At 36.6% G+C, this 14,055-nt stretch overlaps 1 protein-coding gene across 1 annotated transcript; it reads left to right on the forward strand.

The window, feature by feature from the left end:
- The first annotated feature begins 3,553 nt into the window (after nucleotides 1–3,553).
- PSMD2 (26S proteasome non-ATPase regulatory subunit 2) lies at nucleotides 3,554–13,818 on the forward strand. The gene is made up of 10 exons (XM_051209052.1): nucleotides 3,554–3,708; nucleotides 3,743–3,964; nucleotides 3,997–4,201; nucleotides 4,236–4,459; nucleotides 5,629–5,940; nucleotides 7,989–8,181; nucleotides 8,596–9,186; nucleotides 9,887–10,353; nucleotides 11,156–11,324; nucleotides 12,769–13,818. Exons 1-10 carry the CDS (start codon nucleotides 3,631–3,633, stop codon nucleotides 13,302–13,304), a joined length of 2,997 nt encoding a protein of 998 aa, XP_051074474.1. The 5' UTR covers nucleotides 3,554–3,630; the 3' UTR covers nucleotides 13,305–13,818.
- The last annotated feature ends 237 nt before the right edge of the window (nucleotides 13,819–14,055 follow it).

Genomic DNA, 14,055 nt, shown 5'->3' on the forward strand with positions numbered 1-14,055 from the left:
TTATTATTATTGTTGTTACTTAGGTTCTGCGACTTGGTTGTAGAAGACTTTTTTCAACAACTGAGAGTAATTGCTCTCTATATGTTCTTTCTTAAGTGTGATCGGTAGAAGAGATCATGTACTAACATTTGATGTGATCATTTTCTATACATATGGAACTAAAGTTAACCTCTGCAATTCTTTTGAGAGATTCTTTAGAAGATAGCATTATTATAGCCTCTGGTAAGAATTTTCACGATCCTATGATTCTCACCAAGGAGATGTTTGAAGGGATTTTCATGCAACTTATTCTTCTTCTATCATAAAAAGATACCCAATTATGTTCATTTTAGTACCAAGATGAATAAGTCAACGGGATTATAAGCGGTATTATAAAAAGAGGTCATATCTCCTCCTACAATTCTCTATTGTGCAAATTACAAGTTTAGAGTTTCCAGGTGAGTCCAATAGGGTTTATGTCATAGTCTGAGTACCTTTTAAGTTGCTTGTCTTCGGACGCATTCCAAGAGGACAGTATTCTTTTTAGAGTAAGGGAACATAATTTGAGAGCTTCTTTTAGATGCGATCCAAAATAAACTATAAAAGGTTTCAAACTGTTTTAAAATCAGGGTGCCTGTTGTTCTGGAAATAAACATTAAGGCCTTGTGGGATGCAAAGTGTCACTGGGAGAAGGCACCAAAGTATGGAATGAATAGAGCATCACTATTATTTACCATAATCCTTCTTCAGTTACCAGTAAAAATACTGAGGTTTTTGTTCGTCCAGTCTTACATCAAGATATCAATCGGACTCTGTTTTTCTCTCCAACTCTTGACTGGAAACGGTCACACACCCCATGAAGAAGCACCTTACGTAGGTGATCTGTTTATAGACCAAGAAAGACGGATAACCCCGACCGGTTTTGGTATCATAACCAATATGAAAATTCTTCCAGAAATTGCAGAAAACCCTGCAATTTTCTGAACTCAAGATGAACCGACGCGAAAAAAATTCGAGGAACTTCCTAGCCGGCACGCGTTAACGGCAACCGTAGCCGGCGAATATAGCCATCTGTTGTACTTCACAGATGTGATAACGAAAGCTCACTATTTCATCGCTACTGGTGCAGAACTTAGTGTTCTTCCAGCAAATTCTAACAACCAGCTTCACGAATCAGTTTTAAACTTACAGGCGGCAAACGGAAAGCCTATCGCCATATATGGTAAAAGGTACGTTTACCTCAATGGGGGTTTACGTAAACCCATTCACTGGATTTTTGTTGTTTCAGATGTTTCTATGTCAGTCATTGGTGTAGACCTCCTACAACACCACAATTTAATAATCGATACGCGCAAACGGAGGCTAGTAGACGGAAACACTAATTTCTTTTTCCGGTTCCAGTCACAATTAAGCACACGAAAGACCCACTTTATCATACACTACTCGATAGGTATTCTGGAACATACGAACCGCAACCGAAATAGCCGTGTGTAACCAGAAACGTTACACATCACCTGTATTCTCTAAAACATGCCAAATAGCCCCTGGAAAGCTGAGGTTGGAGAAAAACGAATTCGACCACATGATAGATTTAGGAATCATAAGAATGTCAAACAGCCCGTGGGCATCTCCGCTGCACATGATCCTTAAAAAGGACAGCAACGATCGGCGTCCAACTGGTTACTATCGGCGATTGGGTGCAAAAACCATTTCAGTTAGTTAGCCGTTGCCTCACATTCACGATTTGACAGCGACCTTGAAAGGTAACACTGTCTTTGCGAAAATCAACTAAGTTAAAGGGTATAACCAAATCCCTATGGCTACTGACGACATCCTAAAATCCGCTATCATATCTCCCTTCGGACTCTACGAATTTTCGCGAATGACTTTCGGCCCAAGAAATGCTTCTCAGACTTTCCAAAAGTTCATTGATGACTTTTTTCGAGGTCTCAACTTTGTACATGCGTATGTTGATGACTGCTCGATAGCAAGTCCGGACAGAAAATCCTATCTCTTGCATCTGGACCTTATTTTCCAACCATCCCTACAGACCTCGGACGCTAGTTCGAATCTGGACTTTTCCGTTGTCTGACCACACTGTTAGGAATCACTCGTTTCCGAACGGACGCCTACCACCCACAAACAAACTGGTTGGTAGAACGTTTTCACCGACAACTAAAAGCTTCACTATCAGCTGCAAACGTTTCACAGTGGACCGACGCTCTTACACTCGTCTTACTAGATATTTGCAATGCAGTAAAGCTGACATTGGATACACTGCGGCTCAACTCGTTTATGGAACGACACTTCGACTTCCAGGAGAATTCGTGGATCCTTCATCCTCTTCAATGAACATGGATCTAACATACTACACGAACAGGCTTACAAACGCAATGCGTTCAAATAAACCTGTTTACATTCGACCGCAATCAACTGATGCTTTTGTTCAACCTGACTTACGATGTAGTACACACGTCTTCGTACGTCGAGACTCACATCGAGGACCTCTCGCATCAGCACACGAGGGACCTTTCGAAGTTCTTCAGTGCAAACCCAAGTGCTTTACAGTCGATAGGAACGGAACAAACGATAGCATCAGCACCAACCTCATCAAAGCAGCGTATCTAGAAGGAAACTCTATCCATATCGATCTTCCTTCGGCACAACCAAAAGACACGACTATTACACTTATGATACCTCATCCAACATGTACGATGATACTTTTGCAGTATCTGAAAGTAAACTCAAAACAACGCGTTCCCGAAGGAGAGTAAGATTTCCAGAACATTTAATCGATTATAGAACGTAAGACACTAGTTAACATTTCGTTTCATCCCGATTTTTCTGTCTTATATATATTATAAAAAACCAATTTTGATATGCTTTCATTCATATCTTTATTAGAAAATTTTTTAATGCACCTAGCTGAAGGTGCTCGGTCATGCATCCGCACCAGATCACGAGTGGGAACGCCGTGCTCAACATCACCTGCAAAAGAATGGAAGAACGTTTAATACGGCCTAAATCGGGTGATATATTCAGAAAACGAACAAGAGGGAAGAAAAGTGGTTGGGTTAGACAGTATATTTGGCATTAAGCAGATATGGATGAACATGAAACTATTGAATCACCTCTAGGATTGGAAACCCATGAGATGGGTAAGCGCATAAGGCTGATTCAGTTCCGCCTATCTAAAGACACATGTTGAAATTCAAAAGGACGTACTATGATTTCAAGTGTTGTTAAAGCCATAGATTTCCTGAGAATCTACCTCTTCGCTGATCACTTCAGACTACTTATTCATGGAAAATGATGATAAAATGCCACAAGAAACATATCCTTGAAAATGGGGCGTTGTTTACATGACCCAGACAAAACCACTAGAAGCAATTTAAAATAGATTCAACATGACAGATGACATTCATGCTTCGGTTGATCGTACAAAAAATTGATACACTGTATTGTGATTTTTGAGGCAATTTATACGACGTTAAAATGAGAGTCTATGGACAACAAATGAACCATATTAAGTCTCTTTACCGTCTAAGTATTTCAAACATCATATTTGTAAAGTATTGAGCATTGAGGATTTGGTGTATAATGCGCTATATTTAAAGCTACTAGATTATTCATCAATTTCCCGTTGTCACAATGGGGACTGACTCATCGATGAAAGCTGTTGAGGAACAGTCTGGTCCAAAGAAGGAAGAGACTTCTAAGGATGACCTGGTACTATTTTTGTCCCCCAAAACATTATTTTTAGTCTGAGGAAGACAAACAGCTTCAGGACGAGCTAAATATGCTCGTGGACAGACTTGAGGAGCCGAACCAGGAACTACATAAGCCAGCTTTAGAGTCCATGTGTTCATTGATAAAGTCTTCTACAACGTCCATGACATCCGTTCCCAAGCCCCTAAAATTCCTGATGCATCATTATGCCAAAATTAAGTCTTTCTACAACACTATATGTAATCCAGATACGAAAGTGAGTTTTACAGTCTGATTACTTATTTGCAGAAACTTTGCGCTGATGTCGTATCCGTTCTGGGCATGACTGTAACTGACCAGCCTGAAACGCGTTACGATACACTGACTTACAGACATCTTGGTTGTCAGGGTGATATCGGAGCTTGGGGTCATGAGTATGTTCGTCACTTAACGAATCAAATCGTCGGTACTTGGCAAGAAAAAGAATACGATTCACTAATGGATAATCCTGAAGGTATTTGCTGTAATTTTGAATAAGTCTTCTTTAGCCACAAACGAAATGAAAAAGCATCGAGAAGACTGCCTCTCTCTTGTTCACCAAATAATCCCCTACCTGATGGAGCACAATGCAGAGGCTGAGGCAATTGACCTTTGTATCGAAATTGAACAACATCATCTTCTAGAGATGTATACATCAAGTTTAAACTATACTCGAGTGTGTCTTTATCTGACGAGCTGTGTAGCTTATCTGCCTACACCAGATAACAATAAGGTAAGTTGACAAGTTCTAGGCGGATTTCTCAAGTCATCCTTTGAACTCTGCTGATGCTATGCTCCTGTTAACTGAGGATCTTTATTTAAAGTATTTTTCTAAACTTAGCTTTTAATTTACCAGTTTATTCATCACCCATTATATTGACATTCACATTCATACAAGTTGATTATCAACCAACTTTACTTTTTTTGTATAGGCAGGATTTCTGGGTAGTTGTTAGTCTTGGCAAGTATTCCGTTACGGAAGTTAGCTATTCCTAGTTGATGTGTAAGCAGCTAGCTTCAATATTTTTTGTGGTTTATGATTATTCATGTTAACACACGCATTAGTTATGTAACTTAGTCATGATGAGTGGATGCTGTTTACTGACTTCATATTATCGTGTCATCTCATTTACCACCCCTGTCCATACAATTCTTAACTCAAGCGGAGAGTTTAAGTGTGATGTCTTCAGTTTCATACCCAATTTTAGGACTATCCGCTGACATTTGAACCCGTATGAATATTTAGTTGAGGCTGTTCCGGACATGAAAGATGTCATGTTCTTATCAACTGGTAGATAATTTACAGTTGGCTTATCATCGGGTAAAGGCGAATATCAGGTCCTTTTTTGTTCAAATCGAATTATGTATGTTAAGTTGCTATGTGGCTACTGATCTAGATGCTTCAGCGTCACGTGCACTATATTGAGGTGTAAGGTGATGGTTAGGGGCAGTCGATAAAGAACCGTGAACATAGGTTCCGTACTGTTTGGGACTCATCATAAGGGTATACTTGTATCTGATGGTAAATACGCTTCCATATGCCTAATAAGTGGGATATTTTAGTTCCAAGCGTTACAGCTTTGTCATTCTCCTTCATATATACAAGAGTAATTCCTAATTCTTCACTGCTTGGTAAATATTCAATTTCTAGCAACGCTTTCCAAACACTAAAAGTTTTAGTTTACCATCATATGTATATAAAAGATTTGCTTTCATCCATTTGCTAGATATATGGATATCAATGGATTTTCATCATGAAGCACTTTTATTAGGCTGAAGTATTTTTGGTTACTCGGGTAGTTACTTTTCATAAGGGAATTTTGTGCCTTGCTAAACACCATATAGGTTTGTAAGATTATCAATTTGATTCTAAATTCCGTCCTCTCTTGTTGCTTATCTCAGGTACTTCAGTATGCAACTATTTTGTACCGTAAATTCGAGGATTTGGGCAATGCTATGCGTTGTGCTTTACGTCTAAATGACATGAATTTGATCCGCGAAATATTTTTAGAGTCTGGGAAGGTTAAAACAGGTTCTCGTAATTATGGACCAGCTATCCAACGTCAACTTGCCTATCTTCTTGGCCGACAGAACATTGTATTTCCAGATGAGGAATGTTTAGCAGATGAGGAATTAACAGAAATGCTTTGGAATACCAGGTTATCAGAACACTTCTTGTCTCTTGGTCGTGAATTAGACATTATGGACCCAAAGGTGAGTATTATCCATATATGTATAACAATAATCGTACTGCTGATAACATGCTATTATTTTTTCCCTCACAGTTGTCTTTTATACTGAGTATTTTCTAAACTTACTACTTCCTATCATCCCCAAAAAGCCTCACTGTTTGTAGTTAGCCATCTAATCGTTTAGTCCAAAACATGGTTACGTTTTCATTTTATTTCATACAATATTCGTGTTTAGTTCACTGCGTTTAGACCATTCCAAAACGTGCATTTCTAAGTTACTATCATAATTGTAGACAGTGCAATGTGAATACTAAGTTAATTTAAGAAGTACAATATTGTTGTGCAATACATTTTAAAAGCCTAACCACATATACAGTGTGTAAACTCACATAAATCCGAAGATCCATTGGGGGTTGTATGGAACCCTTAACCTTATCCATTTGGCCAATAAGATTTTGAGTAATACGTATTTGATAGGAGGATAATAACTGTCTTAATGTGCTAGGGTAGTTTTATAACATCCCTATTTGTAACAGATTAGTGACGATAGTCTGGTAGTTGAATGCAAATGTTATTGGTGTTATAGTGCAGGTCGATCGAATTAAAACAAATATCACTTTTCACTACCGCTAAACAATCATTTATTTCTAATAACTACTTAAGGGACCAAGGAATGATTATAAGCAATCTTTTGTTGAAACTACCGAATATCAGATGACTAATAAGACCATGCATATATGTGCCTGGTCTTACGTTGTAGCTGACTGACTGACTGACCGTGCATTTCTAGTTTAGTATTCGTCAAAAATTGACCATTACTTGATCCATATTACTTTAATAGCGTTTACAGTTTTGGGTTACAGTATCTGCGCATTTTCATCAAGGAAATGATCCAGGATAAAACCTATGGAAGTTAGCTACCGGAAAACTAAAGGAACGTAAGTAGATTAGTTTTATCAGCTTGTAAGCCAATAAGTCAATTTCGTCTAAATATTCATTTTCTATTCTAAGTAAATACTCAGAAGCATCTGAAATTGAATTGATGTGACATATTAAGGCTTCGGTCAGATAGTTGTTTCTCATAGATACCTCGTACTTGTGCTGACCCATTTGTTCCATGCCTTACGTTAATTACGCCTGATTAGTGAAATATCTGTATCGGGAACATCAGGGGTTTTCATGGGTCTGTGAATAAACGATCATTAAATCTATCATTTTTCAGTTTCTGGTGTAAATTATGTTTACGTATTTGAGAATTAATATCAGTGAGCAATCATTCACGAAGAGATCAAGCAATTATTTGTTTAGGATCGTGAACAGTAAGTAAATGATTGACTGACTGATTTCACTTCTTAGAAGAACCATCGTAATATTTGAGGCCATTATAAACTTATTGAGGTTGTTGACTCTAATATCGACGAGCAACGATGTAATAAATTTTATTGACCGAATTCTTAGATCTTCATGAACTTATTCGCTTTATTAAATAACGGAATAACGTTGGCCGTATAAGAAGAATGTGTTTACCCAAAATATTACTCATTATGAGCGTTAATATAACCCAAAAACAATACTGTAAGAAGATAAAATGGATAAGATAATGAGTCTACAGATACACAAGCACACATAAGACAGACAAAATTGATACGGATACGAATAAAATAAATAAATGTGTTCAAGGTCAAATTTCCTTATGAATAGAATTTATGAGGAATGTAAAGATAACTCAATGGTCTGAAAACCAGAATAAGCTTATACGTAGATTTCATAGTGTCATAAGAACATAAGCTAGTGTGAAAATGACTGTCGTTGCTGTAGCAATCACATAATTTTGGAAAACCGAAATGCATAATGAACAAGCACAAAAATTAGATTTTACTTGAAAGGTGTATTTCTAAGTACGTAGATATCTTTAATTCTGTGACGGCAATGCAAAGTGTATATTATATTTGAAAAGCTGTTTTAGCCTTGAGAAGTGTAATTACTACCGATGACAATGCAATTACATTAGTCCACTTAGCTCCAAGCTTATATAATATTTTTTCATTGATTTTCTTGCATTGGTATAAGTTACCAGAGGATATCTACAAATCTCATTTGGAGGCAGTCAGACCAACTTTAAATGCGGCCACTTTAGACTCGGCACGAGCTAATTTAGCTGCATCCTATGTGAATGGACTTGTAAATTGTGGTTTCGGTAAGGAGAAGCTACTACAAGAAACGCCTAAAGAGGTCCCATGGTTGTGCAAACAGAAAGAATTCGGTATGTTTTGATCCCATATTTTTTAGTCCCACGTGTTTTTACTATGGTTAGTGTCCGCTGTTCGCTTTGTTACCTATTAACAGAGTTTCCATATTCTTTAGAAGTCGTCACACGTTTTTGATTCAGATATAATTAAACACTTTTTGATTCATTTGTTTTGTGTGATCAGGGAGTTTGATCAGTGTATATGTTTATTTGTTCTACATTGGTCATATTTGTCCTATTTTTGATTGTGTGGTCTATCAGGTTAGATGATGTAAAAGCACATCCATATGCTGCTTATATATGTTTAACCAGTCATCATTCTGATTATTACATGTTGTGAAAACTACCTTTTTTGTTTAAACTATATTTCTAAAATATTTCCAACTTCTTTCGCAAACCATTTTGTATATCTTATTTCATTTGTATTAGGTAAAATGAGTACTGTGGCTACGCTCGGTTGGGTACTTTTATGGGATGTTGACACTGGGTTGTCGCAACTTGATAAATATCTTTATTCTGTAGAGGATCATACTCGTGCTGGTGGTCTTTTAGGTTGTGGAGTTGTCAATTGTGGTGTTAAAAACGAATGTGATCCTGCGTTAGCTCTCCTTGGATCTTATGTAGATTCTGACAAGGACGTCCTTTCTCGTGCGGCAATCATCGGTCTCGGTGTAGCTTACGCTGGTTCAATGAAAGCAGAAGCTATAAGCACTCTTACACCTGTTATCCTGGATATTAATACAGCGAAGCTTCAACATGCTTGTTTGGCAGCACTTTCAGCAGGCCTTATTTCAGTTGGTTCACTTGATGGGACCGTCACTTCCACTATCATCCAAAGTTTATTGGAAAGACCCGCAAGTCATTGGAGCAATGTTTTTAGCAAATTTATGGCACTTGGTTTAGGTCTAACGTGTTTAGGCCGACAGGAGGAAGTTGAGGTTATTCTGGCTTCTTTAGAGGCTGTATCTGAACCTATGAAATCAATGGCTCACATGATCTGTGACTTTTGTGCTTATGCTGGTAAGTGTGTATCCTTGTTTGTCGAGAACTATTTTGGTTATTTTTCTGCCAGTTATTTATTTTTCATCCACATTTGCAATTTATTTATTTTTCAATTTTATTTATTTAAACACATAAACATTGGTACAAGGAGGCGTCAAATAGATATGTGCCACATAAATTATTTAATTTGTGTGAGGGCTGAGATACTGCCCGGGTGCCTAAACCGAAGCAGGTTATTTGCAATCGTAATCATATTAAGATAGATAATTTATCTGACAGTGTAAATAGGCTTCATAACACGTAAACGAAATATCGTTATTATTATTAGAATCCAAACAGATTTCCCATCACTTACTTATATCAAACAGTCATTAAAAAAACCAAAAGAAACAACTTAAGCTTTTTCATTTTATTTTAGGGCAATATGATTCGTTTTGGATTAATCATTTACTGAATACATCGCTTTAGCATATTATTAACAGTCTTACTTATCAAATCAACACGTTTCACGTATGTTTGTAGGTGAATTCGCTACTCGTATCCACGTAAAACCGTACAAAGTGTTATTTTTGAACAAATTAACATAGATTGTCGTTCCATGATGTGCCAACAGTATAATCTGGTAGATAAACTAAATATGACTTATTATTTAGCTTTCTCACATTGGTTAGCTACGCTGTTTATTAATGCGATTTTTATGCTCATTTATTTTGTAAAGGCAGTGGGAATGTATTAAAAATTCAAAATTTACTGCATATCCTCTCTGAAAAGTATGAAGAAAAAGAAAATACTGATAAGGCTTCTAATACAAAAACAAAAGAGAAAAAGGAAAAGTCGAGTGAAGCTCGCCGTGGAGGGGGTCGTGGGAGAAATCGTCGTGGTGGGTCAACTAGACCGGCTGCTACATCTGCTACTACTAATGACCATAATAATGGACATAATACAGATGCTCCTACAGCTATGGACATTACTGGTCAAGTAAATGAAGACACCATTACCTCAGAAGAGACAGGCGTTCCCCAACCCATACCAATGGATACGTCCAATGCAGAAGAGTCCACACCACAGGAAGACAGTACATTTGATTTTCATGCTCATCAGGGTCTAGCTGTTTTGGGAGTTGCTATAATTGCTATGGGTGAAGAAATCGGCCTAGATATGGCCTTCCGAATGTTCGGCCATCTTGTATGTTCTTTTGTGCCACTTGGATATATTAAGTATCTAAATGTATATGATGTTATGTGTAAATATTTATTTCTGCTTTATCTGTCCTAGTTTCAAGCATTAAGTGTTTAAAAGTTTTTTGATACTTGATACGCTAATCCCGTTGCTTCTAACCGAATAACAGCTGAATTTCAAAATCGATTGCGAGTCTAGTAGATAAATTGAAAAGTCCTTATACATACGAGATTACTTGTATCCTCCTGTTTGTTGCTTGCAAAAATGTGATTTGCATCCGGCAATAAGTATAATCATACTAAAGAGTATTTTCAAGTATTAAACACAACTTATGAGTAAAATAAGTAGTAGATAACAATGTCTTATTAAGTTGTAGTAAACAGCAAACGAAACTCGGGTGAAGCTAATGTGTGTTTAGGATAGTTAGGTTTGTCAAGTTTAAATACGCAGTATAGCCACCACTATGATAAATTCAGTGGTTTCTACTTGTATCATCGACTGACCTTGCGAATAGGCGTTGGATTTTCACTTTCAAGTCCAGTTCTGTCTAACATTATTGTTATTCCAATAGTTAGGTAAATTTACATATCTGTCAATTCTCATATAAGTCAAATTAACAATGTATTAAACCAAGTATAAAGTTACTATTTATGATTAATGTTATGTACTTTCTCAGAAAAATTCCCTGTCCTATAAAAAATGTCAATTCTGGTGAGTGTATGTAAGTTAATGAAATTGGTTTTAGTTATAAATATTATAGACATTTTTCGATAACAGAAAATGCTTTATTTTAATAATTACTTTACAGTTAAGATTCGGCGAACTTCCAATTAAAAGAGCTGTCCCACTAGCTCTTGCATTGTGCTACGTATCGAATCCTCAGCTAAAAGTATTGGATACTTTGAGCAAATTTAGTCATGATTCAGATGCAGAGTTATCACACAATTCTATAATTGCAATGGGCATTGTCGGTGCAGGTACGCTCATTATGTATTTTTGGTATAGAAGTTCAGTGTTTTATTATTTGTAATATACTTTTCTTACTTTCGTCTGTTACTCCCGATGGAGCATAGGTTGCCGACCAGCATTCTCCAACCCACTCTATCCTAAGTCTTGCTTTCTAGTTTTATCCAATTGTTATTCATTCTTCTCATGTCTGTCTCCATTTCTCGGTGTAATGTGTTCTTTCATCTTCCTCTTCTCCTCTGGCCTTGGGAATTCCATGTGAGGATTTGCCCTGTGACACAGTTGGGTGCTTTCCTCAATGTGTGTCCTATCCACTTCCAGCGCTTCTTCCTGATTTCTTCCTTCACTGGAATCTGGTTTGTTCTCTCCCACAGTAGGTTGTTGCTGATAGTGTCTGGTCAACGGATCCTGAGTATTTTGCGTAGATTGCTGTTAATAAACACTTGTATCTTCTGGATGATGGCTTTCGTAGTTCTCCAGGTTTCCGCCCCATACCGTAGAACTGTCTTGACATTTGTATTGCGAATTCTGGGTTTGGTGTTAGTTGACAGTTGTTTTGACTTCCAGATGTTCAGTTCCAGATATAATATCATATACCTTCATAATTCTAATTAAAGATATATAGTTTAGTTTTTAATGCTGATTTATCTTTCCATCTATTCTTTGATTCTTCCTCAAATACCTCAATTTTTCATCACTCAGTGGTCACATTATCAGGGAAGTTGAACCGTAGTATCTTCAGGACTCAAAATATTTTCGAACTGTTAACCAGTTCGAGTGATTGAAGTTGGAAATTAGTTAACTTCCAAGTGGTAATATCTCTCAATAAGTTAACATTAACTGTGGGGGACGGTAAAGCAATACATGTTTTAGATACTGCTTGAATTCATCCCTTTTTTTCAAACCGTATTATCCTACTTTTAGTCATTCTCACTATCATTTATACTACTGTCGCTCCAACTCCTTATATCCATGTTATTGTTATCTCGCCTTACTAATGTGTTATGGCAACATAGGTTGACGCACATATGTAATTCAGACTTTCTTGTTTGAAACCGATTCTACCTATCGGTGAAGATCTGTGTGATATACCACCTAAGATGTATCAGCCACATAAAATATGATGAATTTGTTTCTCTTAAATACCTTAAAAATAAGTTTAAGTGCTAATTGGTCATTTTAACGACATATCTCTCAATGTTATTAGAACAAATGACGTTTTCAAGCTCATGGGTTCTCTGTTAACCAAGCCGTTCACGCGTTACAAATATAGATTGCTAAGACCCATGATAGCTTTTTCTTTTATCAGCACTAAAACTAACTGGATGAATAACCTCCATAGTATTTTTGTATGTTATAATCTTAGTTGTTTATGGGCATCTCTGATCTTAGTTACAGTGTGAACCTTATTTGTCTTTTACTTTAATTTTTTTGTTGCCATTTCTTTCTTTTCAGGAACAAATAATGCACGTTTAGCTGCTATGTTACGTCAGCTTGCTGTTTATCATAGCCGCGATCCATACAATTTGTTCTTAGTTCGACTTGCTCAAGGCTTAACACATCTTGGAAAAGGGACACTCACACTGAGTCCTTGGCATTCTGATAGATTCCTATGCCGTCCTGTTGGGTTAGCTGGACTTCTCATACTGTTAACATCTTGTCTGGATATGAGGATGACATTTATGAGTAGACACGATTACCTGATTTTTTATATTACACCTGCAATTCAACCTCGTTTGTTGATGACTTTCGATGAAGACTTGAAACCTTCGCTTGTGACTGTTCGTGTAGGTCAGGCTGTCGATGTTGTTGGTCAGGCAGGAAGGCCGAAAACCATCACAGGATTTCAGACGCATACCACACCAGTTTTATTATCTCATGGTGAACGTGCGGAACTTGCAACCGATGAATATTTACCTATAACACAACTTCCTTTAGAGGGTTTCATACTTCTCCGAAAGAATCCTGAATACGAGGAAACAAATAAATAATTGTTTCTTTATTCCTTTATCTGTTATCACGATGTAATAATACAGTATTCTATTTCTACATCTCATTTTTTCAGAAATACAATTCAATTTTCTCTTGTTCTTTTCGTTCTACAGAATATGATATACTAATTTATTTTATTAAACTTTATAATAATATAGTGTAGGAAGTATTAGTATTTCGCCAGGTTTTCATTTTTCCACGTAAGAAGTGCTTTAGTTTATTTGCGAGGGTCCGAATTCCATTATACTTTTAGTGGCTATTTCTCCACTTACGAATTTTTGCAGTCCCCTGTGTTCATCTTTATTTTCCGATGTTACTGAGTGCAATTCCTACTTATTCGTGAGCTGTTCTAAATTAAAACTTAAATGGTTTAATAGCTTTTGATCACTTCATTGATGGCATTTTGTCTATCATATGTCAGCCACATGTTCCGGTTAGGTTTTATTCCCAATAGAATGAGTAATTTTCTATGTTCGTGTATAAAGTATTATTTACAATAAATTTCTTTATGAGACCATTCTGTGGTAAAAAATTAAAATAATAACTTGCTAGTTAACATTAAGTTGAAGAATCATTTCAAGCTTTATCAAGATTTATTTATCTAGGTTTATATATGGGGATACTTTGTCGAAACATCGTATCTGTTGAAAGTCCTTCAATGAACATAAGGAAGACCCTCCTTGATTTGTTCTACATTTCGGTTTTCCAAAATGCTTTAATCTGTTAGGTCTGATCATGAGAAGTTGTTAT

The sequence above is a fragment of the Schistosoma haematobium genome, chromosome 1, assembly GCF_000699445.3.
Source record: "Schistosoma haematobium chromosome 1, whole genome shotgun sequence".
In the NCBI taxonomy this organism is placed as follows: Eukaryota; Metazoa; Platyhelminthes; class Trematoda; order Strigeidida; family Schistosomatidae; genus Schistosoma; species Schistosoma haematobium.